The 19,550-nt window shown below is 39.0% G+C and overlaps 1 protein-coding gene, 1 long non-coding RNA gene and 1 pseudogene across 3 annotated transcripts in view; 2 read left to right on the forward strand and 1 right to left on the reverse strand.

Annotated features, from left to right (window-relative positions):
* Positions 1–5,742, forward strand: part of LOC118006416 — a 59,076-nt gene extending 53,334 nt beyond the window's left edge. The window contains exon 2 of the long non-coding RNA XR_004678066.1: positions 3,231–5,742. This is a non-coding gene — a long non-coding RNA (uncharacterized LOC118006416). The remainder of the gene's footprint in view (positions 1–3,230) is intronic.
* Positions 1–19,550, forward strand: part of LOC118006413 (F-box only protein 4) — a 382,076-nt gene that overhangs the window by 280,399 nt on the left and 82,127 nt on the right. Inside the window, exon 8 of one of the 2 annotated variants that reach the window (XM_034999071.1) lies at positions 6,448–6,630. The exons of the other annotated variant lie outside the window; for it this stretch is intronic. Within the exon in view, the coding sequence (XP_034854962.1) occupies positions 6,448–6,539 (92 nt within the window). The 3' untranslated portion in view covers positions 6,540–6,630. Of the gene's footprint in view, positions 1–6,447; positions 6,631–19,550 lie in introns of those variants that run through there. 2 annotated transcript variants of the gene reach the window in all.
* On the reverse strand, positions 9,592–9,740 carry LOC118006442 (annotated as a pseudogene).

Below are 19,550 nucleotides of genomic sequence, written 5' to 3' on the forward strand. Positions count from 1 at the left end.
TCTATTGATCTATGTGTCTGTGTTTGTGCCAGCACCATACTGTCTTGATGATGACAGCTTTGTAATAGAGCTTGAAGTCCGGAATTGTGATGCCCCCAGCTTTGCTTTTCTTTTTCAACATTCCTCCGGCTATTCGGGGTCTTTTCTGGTTCCATACAAATTTTAGGATTGTTTGGTTTAGCTCTGTGAAAAATGCTGGTGGTGTTTTGATAGGGATTGCATTAAATAGCTAGACTGCTTTGGGTAGTATAGACATTTTAACAATGTTTGTTCTTCCAATCCATGAGCGTGGAATGTTTTTCCATTTCTTTGTGTCCTCTTCAATTTCTTTCATAAGTGTTCTATAGTTTTCAGAGTACAGATCTTTTACCTCTTTGATTAGGTGTATTCCTAGGTGTATTGTTTTTGGTGCAATTATAAATGGGATCAATTCCTTGATTTCCTTTTCTGCTGCTTCATTATTGGTGTATGAAAATGTGTATTTCTAGGAATTTTTCCATTTCTTCCAGATTTCCCAGTTTATTGGCATGTAATTTTTCATAATATTCTCCTATAATTGTTTGTATTTCTGTGGTGTTGGTTGCGATCTCTCCCCCCTTTAATTTGTTATTTTATTTATTTGGGTCCTTTCTCTTTTCATTTTGATAAGTTTAGTGAGGGGCTTACCAATTTCATTAATTCTTTCAAAGAATCAGCTCTTAGTTTTGTTGATCTGTTCTACTGGTTTTTTAAATTTCTATATGTTTCATTTCTTTTCCTAATCTTTATTTCCCTTCTTCTGCTGGCTTTAGGCTTTATTTGCTGTTCCTTTTCTAGCTCCTTTACGTGTCAGTTTAGGTTATGTGTTTGAGACTTTTCTTACTCCTTGAGGTAGGCCTGTATTGCAATATACTTCCCTCTTAGGACCCCCTTTGCTGCATCCCAAAGGTTCTGGACTACACATTTTCATTTTCATTTGCTTCCATGTACTTTTTAATTTCTTCTTTAATTTCCTGGTTAACACATTCATTCTTTAGTAGGATGTTCTTTAACCTCCATGTATTTGTGGTCTTTCCAAATTTTTTCTTGTGGTTGACTTCAAGTTTCATAGCATTGTGTTCTGAAAATATGCATGGTATGATCTCAATCTCAATCTTTTGGTACTTGTTGAGGGCTGATTTGTGACCCAGTATGTGATCTATTCTGGAGAATGTTCCATGTGCACTCAAAAAGAATGTGTATTCTGCTGCTTTAGGATGAAATGTTATGAATATATCTATTAAGTCCATCTGGTGTGTCATACAAAGCCATTGTTTCCTTGTTGATTTTCTGCTAGATGATCTGTCCATTGCTGTAGGTGGGGTGTTAAAGTTTCCTACTATTATTGTATTATTATCAATAAGTTGCTTTGTTATTAATTGGATTATATATTTTGGGTGCTCCCAAGTTGGGTGTATAAATATTTATAATTGTTATATCTTCTTGATGGATAGACCCCTTAATTATGATACAGTGCCCTTCTTCATCTCTTGTTACAGTCTTTGGTTTAAAATCTAGTTTGTCTGATATAAGTATGGCTACTCTGGCTTTCTTTTGATGTCCATTACCATGATAGATGGTTCTCCATCCCTTTGCTTTCAATCTGCAGATGTCTTTAGGTCTAAAATGAGTCTCTTGTAAGCAGCATATAGATGGGTCTTATTTTTTTTATCCATTCCAATGCCCTATATCTTTTGATTAGAGCATTTAGTCCATTTACATTCAGAGTGATTATTGATAGATATGAATTCAATGGCTTTGTGTTACCTATAAAGTTGGTGTTTCTGGTGATGTTCTCTATTCCTTTCTAGTCTTTGTTGCTTTTGGTCCTTTCTTTCCCTGTTCAGAGTGCCCTTTAATATTTCTTGCAGGGCTGATTTAGTGGTCATGAACTCCTTTAGTTTTTGTCTATCTGGGAAACTCTATCTCTCCTTCTTTTCTGAATGACAGCTTTGCTGGATAAAATATTCTTGGCTGCATATTTTTCCTATTCAGCACTTTGAATATATAATGCCACTTTCCTCTGGCCTGTCAAGTTTCTGTGGACTGATCTGCTGCAAACCTGATCTGTCTTCCCTTATAGGTTAAGGACTTTTTTTCCCCTTGCTGCTTTCAGGGTTCTTTCCTTATCTCTGCATTTTGTGTTTGATTCTGATATGTCTTGGTGATGGCCAGCTTTTGTTGAATTTAATGGGAGTTCTCTGTGCTCTTTGGATTTTGATGTCTGCTTCCTTCCCAAGGCTAGGGGAGTTTTCAGCTATAATTTGCTCAAATAAACCTTCTACCCTTTTTTTTCTCTTCATTTACTGGGACTCCTATGACAGGAATGTTATTATGCTTTATGAGTTGTTGAGTTCTCTAAGTCTACATTCATGATCCAATACCTTTCTTTCCCTCTTTTTTTCAGCTTCATTTTCCCCCAAAATTTTATCTTCTACATCACTGGTTCATTCCTCTGTTTCATCCATCCTCATTTTCATGGCATCCATTCAGGTTTGCATCTCAGTTACAGCATTTTAATTTTTGGCCTAACTAGTTTTTAGTTCTTTTAGCTCTGCAGTAAGTATGTTTTTTTCAAGCCCAGCTAGTATCCTTATAATTGTTTTAAATTCTAGTTTAGACATTTGACTTATATCTGTATTGATTGAATCCCTGGCCATTACTTCTTCCTGTTCTTTCTTTTGGGGTGAATTCCTATGTCTTGTCATATGTCAAGGTGAAAAAAAAGGAAGCAGATCCTAGGTGTGTTTTGGTTTGCTTGTCAAAAGAAGCTAGATCCTAGACATAAATTTATATATATAAATTCAGAAAAAAAATTTAAAAATTGCTTTTTCTGTATCCCAAGGTGGGGGGTACAAAGAAAGCTAGATCCTATTTCACCTAGAGCTGAAGCTTTGTTAGCACTCTATGATCAATAGACTTGATGCATGTGAGGGGTTTGAGCTGGTCTTTTGGGTGTGGGGCCTGCTGCACTGATTTCAGATGGACTTGCCCTAGTGGAGATGCACCTGCAGGGTGCAAGGGGCAGGGCTTGGTGTAAGTGACTGTGTCCCCTTTGGTAGGCTGTTTTGCTCATTGAAGTTTGTTAATACTGATGAACAGGTTGAAAATGGTGCAACTGGATCTCTCCTCCCGCAGTAGGTAGCTCACGCCCACCACTCTTCAGGAAGCCCTCATAGAAGAGCAAATAATCACCTCTCTTTTGTCCCCAGCTTCCACCAGATCCCCACCTTCACCCTGCCTGCATCTGAACTGTCCACCTTCCAGATGGCACAGTACTCCTGTGTTTTATCTCAGGTGGGACGCTGGGTTTCAAAACTCCAAATTTTAGATATCCAAGCAGCATGGACCCAGGCTGATCCTCTGGGGGATGGTCTCACTACACTGTGGCCAGTGCCAGCTTGTCCCAGAAATTGGTTGTATGACTGCAGAGTGGTTCAGACTTCATGGTAAAGCTCAGCAGAAAGCCTCGTTGCCCTCAGCCACCAACCCTGTTCTTATCTTAGTGAACGGGGCAGCTCAATGGCACCTGCCAGGTCTTCTGCCATGGAGAGGCTCTGACACCTCTCCCACATGCATTCCAAGCTTCTCCCTGTGCAACCCAAGGGATCTTCAGAGCACGCTGCCTGTTCCCAGGTCTCTGCCCTCCTTCCCTACCAAAGCACAACTAAGCCCTCTAGGCACGACTCCGGCAATGGCATGTGCCTCAGCAACTTCAGCCTCTGCACTCTGCTGTTTATAAACACTTGTGGTATTTAGCCCCTCTCCTTTTCCCAGTCAATGGTTTTGAGGAAGAGTTTTTCTTGTGCAATTCCCTGCATGCACTTTCACCCTTTCTCTCTCTCTCTCTTTCTCTCTTGCTCCTCTATCCGTGATCAGGGTTCCCTCCCCAGTGCAGCACCTGCAGCTCTTCTTTCCACCAAATAAACTTTTCACAGCTCCTACTTTCCACAATGTGGTGGTTTTTTTCACCTCTAGTTGTGCATTTTTGCTCTCTCAGTCCTCAGATTGATTTCTTGAGTGTTCAAAATGATTTGATATTTATCTAGCTGTGTTCAAGGGACGAGGCAAGCCTAGGATTCCCTATTCTTCCACCATCTTAACTCCTCCTCCAGAAGTCTTTTTAAGTTCTTATTTGATTATTTGACCATTTTAAGGTGATTCACATAGTTAAGTTTTTTTAAGATTCCTTGAAGATGTAAAAGTGATAAGATTAATGGAATTGAATCATTTTAGTTTATGTGAATGACCCTTAATACATATAGAATATATATATTCCTGAAAGGATGATCTTAAGAATAGTTATGTATAGTGAATCTAATTTTGTCAAGGAAAATTTACAGGGGTCTTTCCATCAAAAACAGTATCTTCAAAGCATATTAAAATCTATGCTATAAGGGAATTTATCAGCTCACTTCCAAAAAAACCCAGCCTGTATTTAGGGTCCTCCTTCAAGGATTAATTCAAAACCCCTTCAATAAGAAATGGATACTCCAGTACAGACTGCTTGGGAGGAATACATCATGGGATACAGGAATTAGGATCCGCATCAGACAAGGATGCAGATTATTCTCTCTACCATGCTACTTATGAGTTATTTCTAATACCTTGATTAGGAAATAGATATCAAAATATGTGAGTGAGAGAGAGAAAGAGAAAAAGAGAGAGCATGTAAATATACATATACACAGATTCTTAACAATTTGTTGAGGTCAATAAAATGTATAGGGTAGTGTCATTTTGTTTTCTTTGAAACTTCAATCTAAGGAAAGTAGTAATATATACAGTGCCTGGAGATATTTAGGACCTTACCTATTGTAATTAATTGTGGTGCTCCAAGTAGATAAAGCTAGATCTCTTATAAAGCTCTGTCTTAATAAGGCTACTTTCAGATTGGGTTGGCTACAGGTTGCAGTAGTACATCGTTAATGGCTATCCCACGCGTTAGAGTAGGAGTCACTTTAAATGGTTCCACTATAAATCAGTCTCTGGCATTGTGTGCATATAGTATAGCATTTACTCTTTCACTTTGGGAAAGCTCCTGGTAATATTCTGTCTCCTCCACCTTCTATCTTTTCTACCCACCACTTCCCTAACCTTCATCATTGCTCACTCTTGAATGCTTGCCAAATAATTTACATCTATCCAGACCTGAAATGAGCCAAAGTAAGTAAAAAATTACAGGTGTGACCTCACCTGGATATATTTCCCACCCAGAGCCTCAGGGTTAGAGCATATGAAGCTAATGCTTTTTCCAGGCCTCCCACAACTAAACACTGTTTTGGTCTTTCTTATTTGGGTATCAGACCACAAAATTCATTCTGTGTACACACTCTTGGGCTTTTTTTTCTTTTTTTTTTTTTGGAAATAGACCCCAGGTATATTTTGCCATCAGAATATCTGTGGTGTGTGCTTTTTTTTCAAATGCATTAGTGAATATTTTGTGAAATGAATTCCAATTTTTATTTTGGGACATTTTTATGTATGTCTGGGACTCAAGCTGCTTTCTGGTCTAGCTGCAGATTTTGTTTTAGGACTATTACACATTTTTCAGCAGTCCACTAATGAGCCATTAAATGAAACTAGCTTGCTCACTGCAACCTAACCAAACCAAGGCCATTATACACACACATTGTCTTTTTTATTTCCTGTTGTTTGGAATAATTCTTCTTTCCACATACTTGGAAAGGCTCCTAAGGAGATGAATTCATTCCTTAGATTTGGCATCTTGTTAAAAAAATGCTAATAAAAATCTGAAGATTGAACAAAGGCCCAACCCAGGACAAAATGATGGCAGAGGAAGCTTGGAGTTTTGGCTCCAGCCTCCCCTTCAATGCCCTTTCTCCATTCTTGTCCTTACTGTCTTGTGACATCCTGGTCCCCATAGCATGAAAGAGAACGATCTAACCAACTCTAATTTACTAGAAGGGCACTGGTTCTTACCCAGGTTTAATTTTGCCACTCAGGAGACATTTCACATGTCTGAAGACATTTTTCGTTGTCACAGCTGGGGGAGGGGGTGGGCAACTGGCATCTAGGGGATAGAGACCAGGGATACTCTAAAAACCCCACAATCCCACAATGCACAAAATAGCCCCCACCACAAAGAATTATACTGCCCAAAGATATTAGCAATGTTACCCACTACTCTTTTTAGAGTTTCTTTATCTTTTAATGGGATCAAGAGAGAAATAAACTTAAACCTATAATCTTATCACCTATAGTTTCAGATATAAAAATGGGACACAAGACCTATCAGCTTTCAGAGATTCAAACATAGCCAGAGATTTCTATCACATACCACATAACCGCCATCACACACACACACACACACACACACACACACAGTGTTTCAACTCCTACAGAAGATAGGAGCAGAGACCAGAGCCCAACACTTGCACTTAAAATCTTCTTGTTCTCTTTTATAAGCTCCTTCTCCCAATCCAGAAAGGAACCTCCTCTTGCCATGGTGGGGAAATTTTCTCTTATCAGAGGATTCTTGGGAGAGAGGAGCAAGATAGCGGAGGACTAGACGACCTAAATTTCATCTTGTCCCAGGAATTCAGCTAGATAAGGATCAAACCATTCTGAACACCTACAAACTCAACAGGAGATCGAAGAAAAGAATAGCAGCAACTCTCTGAACAGAAAAGCAACCACTTTCTGGGAGGTAGGACGTGTGGAGAAGTGAATCCGAGGTGATATTCGGGAAGATAGATGGGGGTGGGGGCCTCCATCAGCCACTACCGGCAAGTTATAGAGCAGCGGAGCACAAAATCAGAACTTTTCGAAGTCTGCTCCACTGAGGGAGGTCGCTCCAGTGGCTAAGCGGGGGGTGGAACCCTCGCTGGGACAGTGTGGTCACAGGACCCTTGGGTCACAGAAAGACTGGGGGTGCCTGAGTGCAGCATGAGCTCCCAGGGATCAGAGTGGGGAAGCTGGCTGCAGAGACGGAGCCAAGGAGTGGGCTCTCAGCTCGGGGTTGCCATAAACCGTGATGCACGGCACAGTTGGGCCACTGCTCCTCCAGCAGGGACCCAACAAGCAGCAGAACTGGGGGCACTCCCCTTCCTCCCCAGGGAGGAGTGGTGCAGGAGTGCACCACAGGGATCTGCTAGGTTTGGAGACTCCACACAGGCTCGGATGCCAGAGATAGAAACGCTCGGTCACAGGCTGAGTGAGCATGGAGTGTGGCCAGAGACCAGGGAGATGGGAGTGATTGACTGCTTTTCTCTGGGGGAGCACTGAGGGGTGCTCTCTGGGGGAGCACATATGTGCATATATGCACTGCATATATGATGCAGCAAAGGCAGTCCTAAGAGGAAAGTATATAGCAATACAAGCCTTTCTCAAGAAACAAGAAAGGTCTCAAATACACAACCTAACCCTACACCTAAAGAAGCTGGAGAAAGAACAGCAAATAAAGCCTAAACCCAGCAGGAGAAAAGAAATAGTAAAGATCAGAGCAGAAATCAATGAAATAGAAACCAAAAGAACAGTAGAACAGATCAATGAAACTAGAAGCTGGTTCTTTGAAAGAATTAACAAGATTGATAAACCCCTGGCCAGACTTATCAAAAAGAAGAGAAATGACCCAAATAAACAAAATCATGAATGAAAGAGGAGAGATCACAACCAACACCAAAGAAAACAAACAACTATAAGAACATATTATAAGCAACTCTATGCCCGCAAATTAGACAATCTGGAAGAAATGGATGCATTCCTAGAGATGTATCAACTACCAAAACTGAACCAGAAAGAAATAGAACACCTGAACAGACCTATAACCACTAAGGAAATTGAAGCAGTAATCAAAAAATCTCCTAACAAACAAAAGCCCAGGGCCAGATGGCTTCCCAGGGGAATTCTACCAAACATTTAAAGAAGAATTAATACCCGTTCTTCTGAAACTGTTCCAAATAATAGAAATGGAAGGAAAACTTCCAAACTCATTTTATGAGGCCACCATTACCTTGATCCCAAAACCAGACAAAGACCCCATCAAAAAGGAGAACTACAGACCAATATCCTTGATGAACATGGATGCAAAAATTCTCACCAAAATAGTAGCCAATAGGATCCAACAGTATATTAAAAGGATTATTCACCACGACCAAGTGCCATTTATTCCTGACCTGCAAGGTTGGTTCAACATCCACAAATCAATCAATGTGATACAATACATTAATAAAAGAAAGCACAAGAGCCATATGATCCTCTCAATAGATGCAGAAAAAGCATTTGACAAAGTACAGCACCCTTTCTTGATCAAAACTCTTCAGAGTATAAGGATAGAGAGTACATACCTCAATATCATAAAAGCCATCTATGAAAAACCCACAGCGAATATCATTCTTAATGGGGGAAAACTGAGAGCTTTCCCCCTAAGGTCAGGAACACGGCAGGGATGTCCACTGTCACCACTGCTATTCAACATAGTATTAGAAGTCCTAGCCACAGCAATCAGACAACAAAAAGAATAAAAGGCATCTGAATCAGCAAAGAAGAAGTCAAATTCTCACTCTTTGCAGATGATATGATACTTTATGTGCAAAACCCAAAAGACTCCACCCCAAAACTGCTAGAACTCATACAGAAATTCAGTAAAGTGGCTGGATATAAAATCAATGCACAGAAATCAGTGGCATTCCTATACACTAACAAGACAGAAGAAAGAGAAATTAAGGAGTCGATCCCATTTACAATTGCACCCAAAACCATAAGATACCTAGGAATAAATCTAACCAAAGAGGCAAAAATCTGTACTCAGAAAACTATAAAATACTCATGAAAAAAATTGAGGAAGACACAAAGGAATGGAAAAACGTTCCATGCTCATGGATTGGAAGAACAAATATTGTGAAGATGTCAATGCTACCTAGAGCAATCTACACATTTAATACAAACCCTATCAAAATACCATCAACTTTTTTCAAAGAAATGGAACAAATAATCCTAAAATTTCTATGGAACCAGAAAAGACCCCGAATAGCCAGAGGAATGTTGAAAAAGAAAAGAAAAGCTGGTGGCATCACAATGCTGGACTTCAAGCTCTATTACAAAGCTGTAATCATCAAGACAGTATGGTCCTGGCACAAAAACAGACACACTGATCAATGGAACAGAATAGAGAGCCCAGAAATGGACCCTCAACACTATGGTCAACTTTTCAACAAAGCAGGAAAGAATGTCCAATGGAAAAAAGACAGTCTCTTCAACAAATGGTGTTGGGAAAATTGGACAGCCACATGCAAAAGAATAAAACTGGACCATTTCCTTACACCACACACAAAAATAGACTCAAAATGGTTGAAAGACCTAAATGTGAGACAGGAGTCCCTCAGAATCCTAAAGGAAAACACAGGCAGCAACCTCTTCAACCTCAGCAACTTCTTCCTAGAAACATCGCCAAAGGCAAGGGAAGCAAGGGCAAAAATGAACTATTGGGACTTCATCAACATATAAAGCTTTTGCACAGCAGAAGAAATAGTCAACAAAACCAAAAGACAACCGACAGAATGGGAAAAGATATTTGCAAATGACATATCAGATAAAGGGCTAGTATCCAAAATCTACAAAGAACTTACCAAACTCAACACCCAAAGAGCAAATGATCCAATCAAGAAATGGGCAGAAGACATGAACAGATGTTTTTCTATTAGCAATAATCGCGCCTCGGATAAACCTCATTGGCTACGATACTGCCGCTGCGCAAAGCTATGAACAGATGTTTTTCTAAAGAAGTTATCCAAATGGCCAACAGACACATGAAAAAGTGCTCAACATCACTCAGCATCAGGGAAATACAAATCAAAACCTCAATGAGATACCACCTCACACCAGTCAGAATGGCTAAAATTAACAAGTCAGGAAATGACAGATGTTGGCGGGGATGTGGAGAAAGGGGAACCCTCCTACACTGTTGGTGGGAATGCAAGCTGGTGCAGCCTCTCTGGAAAACAGTATGGAGGTTCCTCAAAAAATTGAAAATAGAGCTACCTTATGACCTAGCAATTGCACTACTGGGTATTTACCCCAAAACACAAATGTAGTGATCTGAAGGGGTATGTGTACCCCGATATTTACAGCAACAATGTCCACAATAGCCAAACTATGGAAAGAGCTTAGATGTCCATCAACAGATGAATGGATAAAGAAGAGGTGGTATATATATACAATGGAATATTATGCAGCCATCAAAAGGAATGAAACCTTGCCATTTGCAACAAGGTGGATGAAACTGGAGTGTATTATGCTGAGCGAAATGAATCAATCAGAGAAAGACATGTATCATATGATCTCACTGATATGAGGAATTCTTAATCTCAGGAAACAAACTGAGAGTTGCTGGAGTGGTGGGGGGTTGGAGGGATGGGGTGGCTGGGTGATAGACATTAGGGAGGGTATGTGCTATGGTGAGCACTGTGAATTGTGTAAGACTGTTGAATCACAGACCTGTACCTCTGAAACAAATAATACATTATATGTTAAAAAAAAAAGGAAGAAGATAGTAGGAAAGGAAAAATGAAGGGGGGGAAATCAGAGGGGAAGATGAACCATGAGAGACTATGGACTCTGAGAAACAAACTGAGGATTCTAGAGGGGAGTGGGGTGAGGGGATGGGTTAGCCTGGTGATGGGTACTAAAGAGGGCATGTACTGAATGGAGCACTGTGTGTTATATGCAAACAATGAATCATGGAACACTACATCAAAAACTAATGATGTAATGTATGGTGATTAACATAATAAAATAAATAAATTTAATTAAATTAAAAAATCAAGGATTATTCCAGACTTTGTGGCTCATATTGTCAACACTGTGTTCTCTATCTCTGTATCAGCCTATAGCTTTTAATATTTTAAAAGAAGCTTTTGAAATGATAAAAAAATATAGAAATAGAATGCAAAATATAAATAGTTTTCTCTTTTAAATGCTTTGCTTTTGCAATTGCAGTCATGTCTTTCAAAAATATTGCTTCTGCTATAGGTTACAGAAGACTATAAAATAATTCAAAAATAAGAATTTAGATTTTATCTTTTTCTCTCTCATTCCCTTCTGGATGGTCATGGCTTGAAGATGAAAACCATCACCATTAAATGGTGGGAGGGATGTAAAAATAAAGTGAATTGGGAAATACATAACTTACTAACGTAATTTATAATATAAATTTTCCCTTCTTTTTTCTTCCTGTAAACTACCACCTGGATGTTTATTCTCATCTAAATTCTTCCTTTCTAAGCAGGTGGGATTATGACTCTTTCCTGAATCTGTTTCTTTAGAATATAATGCCACTCTCACTGAGATCTTATATCAGGACCTGGATACTGGATGAATTACTCACTCCCCTCCACCTTACTTCTCCCTGCTTCTTGCTTGGTGGTTCCCACTACTCCCTCATCCTCAAAGTGTCTGGCCTCAGGAGCGTGGGAAGCTTCCCTGTGTGTAAGTCTGACTCCACAGGCTTCATTGACAGGGAGTAAATGAGTCATTGCTCAGATCCTGGCCTTGACCTAGAAGGAGAATAGGCACCAGCTGAGCCTGGCCTGACCCCAGGACATGGGCTCCATTCTCTGGTCTCCCTCCGACTTCCAGAGAACTCCCAACCCCCACCTGAACTCGGCCTAGCTGCCCATTTTTTTGGTGATAAAACTACTGTCATAGTTCCATTTTCCTACCAAAAGGATACCAGAAAGGAGACCAACTCTTAATTGTCATCATGGACATCTTCCTCCTCAAGATCCTTCTCTTGCATTTTGGGCTAATATCATTGGAATCAGCCTTTTAAAGAAAAGCTTCAATTCTTGTCAGTGTTCACAGTCTGAGATAGAATCCTAATTTTTCATGGCATTGCTCCCTTCCCCCTCTTTTCTTACTTCTGCTAATTATTTCTGGGGATTTAAAGCATTCTGTAGTATACTTTCTTTTTTTTTTAATTTAATTTTATTATGTTATGTTAGTCACCATACATGTAGTATATTTTCAAGCTAAATATTAATAAGTCCTCTGTTCTAAAACCCAAATCTGGCTCCTCTCTGCATATGCCATCTCTCCTAGGGTCAAAGTCCTGGCCTCAAGCTGACTTGCTCCAATTCTCATGTATGGTTTGTAATAGTCCATGGTGCACAAGAATTTTTGAAATTCTGGACTGATGTCCCCAAAAGAAATAGAGGGGAAGGGGCAAATATAGATATAATCTTTTCCTGCAACTGAACTCTACCTAGAAGGGAACTCTCAGTTCCTCCCCATGGTTCTTGAATCACAAAGAAAGATGAAGCCTAGATGGGAATAAAAATATTTTGATGCTAAATGATATTAAATGATACTTTAGTGATTTTGATTCTGAATGATGTTATTTTTTTATTCATTTTACTTCACTTTTTTTTTCCCACAATTCTTTTATACCTCTCCTACCATTTAATTATCAGTGATAGCTTTTTTCATTGCTCTGCCCACAAAAGGAGAGTGAACACATCCCAAAACCAAGGGATAGATGAATTTCTGAATGGGCTTTTGTTGAACACATTGTATGGAAGCAAAAGTAAGAGCCAAGTTTTTTGGGAAGCAGGGATATTTTTGTTTGATTTGCTTGGTTTGGAGATTTTGTTTTCTGAAATTCCAAAAACTTGACTATTCTAAGCAAGATGAAAGCTGAAAGCTAAATTATAGAGTTTCAAAAATAAACAATAAAATTGAAGGGTTTACAGAATGATAATGTTAGCCATTCTCCCACCCATGAGAAAATTTCAATTAGAAAGAAGGAAGAGAGGAAGGGGAAGAGATTGGCAATATTTAGATCCTAAAGAGGATATCCCTAAGAAATAAGACAGGAGGATTAAAATTTTAGTTGTTCTAAGTTATTACAGTCCTTGTCTTCTGAGAAACAGATGCCAAGATGGGATTATAAATAAAAGAGATTTATTGGAGCAAGGAAAATTGCAGGGGCAGGGTGAGCCAAGACAGTTGTCAGACCATGATCTGGATCCTGTGAAGGAGAAAAGGAGGGAAGGAAGAAGGGAAAACATAGACTGCAAAATCTAAGAAGATTTTGGATTTTGGTAAAGTTTACAGGGAGTCCTCAAGCCAAAGTCACCCATCAGATGAGCCCTGTGCCTCCCAGGTGGTTTTCTGACCTTAATATCTCAGCCATGCTCCTTACTAACTGAGAGCAGTCCTTAGAAAGTGTAGCCTCACTCAAATACAGTGATGCATTTCTGAACATGGCAGGTAGAGTTGGGGATGAGATATATTCTCCAGAGTCAGAGATCTGAAAGGCACGCTTTCATGATCACCACAGAAACCCATATCAGATTAGGGTAAATCTTACAGCAGAGAGGACTTGTGCTTTGTTTCTCACCTAGGAGAGTTTAAGCCCAGGAGTCAAGCCTCAAGTCTAATACAACACATAGGTGGTCAAATGCCAATGACAGACAAAGGGTTCTTGACAGATTGGCTTAGTGTAATATGATACAACATCCAAAAAGCTGTCTGGGAATGAGTTAGGGAACTCACAGGATTCGGGTGTCAGTGTGAATATGACACTACCTGATGTTGTGACCTGAGATGAGGGAAGAGACCATGGCTACCAGTTACCAGTGATGCCAGACAGTACACAGTGTCTGAAAACCAGGTGGGACTAACCACATCTCAGCTATCAGAGCACATCAAACAATGTGCACACATGAAGAGGAACTACATCACAGCAAAGGCTAGTGTGGACAAAGGAAACCTCAGTACTTGCTGCAGTAGGCATTCAGTGGTGATAGAGCCCTCAGGAACTAAGGATAGGTACAGACACAAATGTCTGGACAAGGAGGGTAGGGAAGCTAAACCAATGCTCTTCTCATTTGGTGCAGAGCAGCATTTGTATTTTTGGTATCTCTAACCTTGGACCAAAATTAGTGTTACATGATTGCTGAATAAGAACTTGATTACTTAATTTTGGGGTCATTATGTAGTTAGTGCCACGTATATACTTAAGCCATTAGAATACTAAGATAAGCGAGGAATGAACTACAATATTTATTTGCTTTTTCACACTATGTATGTTTCTAATTAGTTTCAAACTAATATGTCTGAATTGTTTGTAAGTTGTTAATAGTAAACAGATTTGGTTTCAGGAAAAAAATGATTCCAATAAGAGCTGACTCGAGTGTTTGCAGAAGAAGCTAAGTATTAGCCCTATGGCAAAGTGCTAGATTTCATCAACTGGGGAAAGAGTCCGACATTTCAGGAACTACTATAACAGTGGAAATAAATGGGAAATGGGGAGACCAAGATTCCTCCTCTGGTAAGCAAAGTTGTGAACAAGTCAAGTCAGGATCAGCAACTGTAGCTTGCATTTCTGTGGGCTACACCATTCTGGGGTTAATGAACAGGAGCCGAAATATAACTTCTCTTCTGGCTCTACTGTATTCACAGTTCTGGGGCCTCCATGCCCCATTCAAAGCCCAATTCCTCTGTTTAGATTGTATCTTTCAAGGTAAGCACTGGCTCCTGAGCTATCATATGATATCTGGTAAGTGTCCTCCACCCTCCTCCTTGCATGCAGGTGCTTTGTTGCTTTTGATGCCTCTGAGAACAGAGGAATAGCCACCTCTGCTCCTGCCTCCCTGCATGAGTTCAGAGGAAAATGCTTCTGCTTGAGAGGTTAGGAAGCTACTGGTGCTGTTTCTCCTCTTCTTCTCAGCCATATTATAAAAAGTAATATTTGTGTTGATTCATGAAGAAAGTTTTCTCCCCGGCTTAATTGAGGTATAATTGACAAATAAAACTGCACGTATTTAAGGTGTACAATGTGATGCTTTGACATGTATACATTGTGAAATGTTTACCACAATCAAGTTAATTAACACCTCCATCATCTCACATAATTACCTTTTTTTAAAAAAATTGAGAACAATTAAGATCTACTCTCAGAAAATTTCAACTATAGCCATCATGCATATCTGAAACTCCAAAGGAAATGAAATCAGTATCTCAAGAGATATCTGCACCTCCCTGTTTGCTGCAGCATTTTTCACAATAACCAAGATATAGAAACAACCTAAGTGTCCATCACTGAAGGAAGGCATAAAGAATATGTGATATATACTGAATAATGTGAGGGCTAGGGATGCCTACCCCCAAGCAGTCAAAAATATGCATATAATTTTTGACTCCCCCAAAACTCAACTATACTAAGCCACTGTTGACAAGAAGCCTTATCAATAACATAAACACTCAATTAACACATATTTTGTATGTTATATGTATTATATACTGTGTACTTACAATAAAGTAATCCAGAGAAAAGAAAATGTTATTAAGAAAATCATAAGGAAGAGAAAATACATTTACAGTACTGTACAATATTTACTGAAAAGATCCGCATAAAAGTGGACCTACATAGTTCAAACCCATGTTGTTCAAAGGTCAAAGGTGTGTGTGTGTGTGTGTGTGTGTGTAGTATTCCATTGTGTGTTTGTGTATATATACACACACAATGGAATATTATTCAGCCTTATAAAAAAGAAAAAAATCCTGTGATTTGCAACAACATGGATGGACCTTAAGGACATTATATTAGATGAAATAAGGCAGTCACAGAAAGATAAATACTGCATGATCTCACTTATATGTTACATCTGAAAAAGTCAAACTCTTAGAAGCAGAGAGTAGAATGGTGGTTACTGGGGCTAGGGATGAGGGAAATAGGAAGGTATTGGTCAAAGAAAGGAGCTTTAGCAAACAATCTGTCTCTGCTTAAACTGCCATTGCCCATCCTTGAGAGGCTGGCTCCATCTGAGCGCAAGTCTTGAGCAGGTCCCATTGTAATGATGCACCAATCTGTGCCTCAGAGAACCTGTGCATTTTATCATCATGTGATACTCACTAGAACATAAGCCCCAGAATGTGGCTGCACTATGTTATCTGTTCTTGTAGGGATTTTCAGGAAATAGTTCTTTTCATTTTCATTCTGAGTCCTTTCTAGGATTCAAGACAGCCCCAGCGACAGACACTGTGTTGTGCTCAGTCATTCCTAACCTCAAACCTGTGGCATACTCCTCACATCAAAGTGGGTCCCTATCCTCCTTTCCCTTGGGGTAAATGCCCTGCAGATAAGAGCTCTACTCTCAGGACTCCTGCGTGGAACCCTCAACCATATCATGTGTGCCTGAGACTAAGGGTAAACATGGGCTCTGTCTGGGACCCCTGCTCCAGTTCCTTTGTCCTTTCAATCAAAATCACTTAGAGTGCTTCTTTTCCAATAGATACTAAACAGTGTATAACATAAGAACAAAAGAGTGAAAGACCTTGCCCTCAAGAAATCAAGAAGTCATATTACAGAATAGCCCTGAATGTAAATGACTTCTCTGACAATGTGCAATGGAAGGTTAGAGAAAGCAAAAATAAATTTCTGTTAGAGGCATCTGAGGAGGTTTGTGGAAAACTTAACACAGGCTGGGCTGTGAAGTGTGGTGGAGGTTGGACAAATATCGCTGCTAATGTCATAAATTTTCTCATAAGGATCTGTCTATATATAACATGCAGAGAAAAATCATGGGGGGCACATTAATGTTCTTTAAATATTTGAAAAGCTGTCAACATTGTAGAAGGAGTAGATTTATTCTTTGTAGCTCCAAAGAATAGAAGAACATTAATGGGTGGGAATTACAGAAGACAGATTTTTTTTAAAAGTCTTTAATTTTATCTACTTTTTAAAAAACGCTGCCTTGTGAAAGACTGTCAGGCAAATACTACCTATAAGGGATATCATAGAATAGTGGTTCTCAAACTAGCTATCTGGGAACCTCTGAAGGTCTCTGAGACCCTTTCAAAGGTGTACAATGTGGCTTTGGGGGATGACTTCAATGACTTCAGGGGATCCAGGAAGTCAAAATGAATTTAATAATAATACTGTGGTAGGCAAAATAATGCTCTCCCAATGATGTTCTAATTTCAGAAATTTGTAAATATATTAACATTATATGGCAAAGGCAATTAAGATTATAATAGATTAAAGTTGTTAATCACCTGACCTTAAAATAGACTATCCTGGATTATCTGGGTGAGCCCCATGTAATCATAAGGGTCTTTCAAAGTGGAAGAGGGCATCTAAAGAGGGAACCAGAGAGAAGGCAGTGTGAGAGGACTGGGCCTAACAATTGCTGTCTTTGAAGATGGAAGAAGGGGCCACAGGCCTAGTCATGTTGGTGACCTCTTAAAGCTTGAAGGAAAAGACAAAAAACTTATTCTCCCTCACACCCTCCAGAAGGAACACAACCCTGCCAACACCTTCATTTTGGCTCAGTGAGACCCTTTCTGGACTTCTGACCTGCACACCTATAAGACAATAAATTAGTGTTGTTTTAAGCCACTATGTTTGTAGTGGTTTGTTACAGCAGCAGGAGAAAACTTATACAGATACTAAAATATTATTTGGCTTTTCCATTCTCATTCTCTCATGAGTGTATGATGGAATTATACAGAAACTATCTGAATGCAATAATACAACAGATTAAATACAGAGCAGATATGAGAATCCAGCTGTCTTCTATTAAGCTAACATAAAAAGGTTTTGTAAATATGTAAAACAGCACCACTCTTACAAATTTCTGGAAAATACAGTTATTTCTCATAAAAAATATTATTTATCTTAACATGCAATAGGTCTAGGTTCAAATTTCTGATATGGTATATCTTGATAACTATAACCCATATAAGCAAAAGCTTTGGGGTTCTCAATAATTTTTAAGAGTATAAAAGGGATACTGAAACCAAAAACAAAACAAAACAAAACTCAGAACCACTATCGTAATAGGAGCTCCTAATTCTAGTAGAAAGTCATGTCCCTAAATCTCCAAGATTATATAAATATATAAAAGGGACAGAGCATAAATAAATTTTGATATGAGAAATGAGCAGGAAAAGTTATGAATTCATGAATAAGAGAGTCATGTTGGGAAGAGCAGGCCAGATAGGATAATTCTGGAAGGACATGGGTCTCAAAAGATGCTGGGGTTTTGTGGGAGTCTAAAAGGCCCTAATAGGAATGGGGGAAACAGAGAATACACTTGCATGCATGTGTATATATATATATATGTATATATATATATATATACACGTATATGTATATATGTATACATATATATATATAATGTTTATATATATTATATATATTATGTTTATATATATTATATATATATTACGTTGTAATTGTATAATTACAATTATATATGTTATATATATATATTTGGTATCTTGTACTGTCTTCTCTGCTAGAAAATGAAAAAGAAACTCTAAATAAAATAACATATGTGTGTGTATATATATATATATATATATACACATACATACATAAAATCCATTTGAAGTGTATAATATCTGTCTGCATTTACCCATGTTGTTTGAAATAAACAGGTTAGAGGTGGGTGGAACCCAGCCAAAATAAAGGTCACTAGTCTCACTACAAAATATAATTGATACCTTGATGAAATGTCCTGTTACAAGACATGGGAGAGTCTGAAACTTTTATTTAAGACAACTTGCTCTTGAGAGCTACATCATCTCTCTTTAATACCACTTTACTCAGATTGGAAAAATAGGTGATTTCCCAATGGGGAAGATTTCAAAGTTTCTAAACCAAAACGAAACTTCTCGCATTTGAATCAGAAAACCTCCCAGTGGATCACCAAAGCTATAGACCATATGTTACTGAGACCATTCACAGACAGCTATACTTGGCTGAGTACCAGAAAAAAGGCAAAAGAAATTTTTGAGCAGCCCAGTAGAGGTCAAGGATTCCCAGTGTTAAAGCTGATGCAATTTGCCGTTAAGACAGCCTCTCAACTGCTGTTAACTCTATCATTGTCTAACACACTTGCTGGTATGAAGCCTGGGCCACAGGGTCCCCAAAAGAAGCAGAAAAGTTAGAATTAGAAGGTCAAGAAAAGGAAGCACCTAGGGTAAGTACCTTAATAGAAAGTGGCACTTATTTTTTGCATTCCACTGCCTTTGAATATATCTTCCCTAATCCTAATAATTCTGAAAGGTAAATGCTATTGTTTCCATTTTATATGTGAAAGACACTGGGGCTTAGAGAGTTTGAGTTCTGTAGCTCGCATCACACAGCAGGCCTAGACCTGGGCAGAAATCCACACTGAGTACAAATCACATAAGTCAGTAGATCTATACATGGCAGCATTTTCTTCCTCCCAAATGGGCTCTCATCGAAAATTATTTAGAAACAAAATATAGAGATGTATTGCCTCATATAAGACATACACAACAGAGTTTTTGGATAAAAGTATCTTGAAGATTGCATTCAGTACTTAAATGTTGTGACTCCATAAAGTCCAGTTGCCAAAATAAAAGATATTCATTAAAATGTACTCATGGGGCACCTGGGTGGCTCAGTTGGTTAAGCATCTGCTTTCGGCTCAGGTCATGATCCCAGGGTCCTGGGATGGAGCCCACATCTGGCTCCCTGATCGGCAGAGAGTCTGCTTCTCCCTCTCCCTCTCCCTCTGCTGCTCCTCCTGCTGTTC

This window comes from Mirounga leonina, unplaced genomic scaffold (assembly GCF_011800145.1).
Source record: "Mirounga leonina isolate KUSES-001 unplaced genomic scaffold, KU_Mleo_1.0 Mir_96, whole genome shotgun sequence".
Taxonomy (NCBI): Eukaryota; Metazoa; Chordata; class Mammalia; order Carnivora; family Phocidae; genus Mirounga; species Mirounga leonina.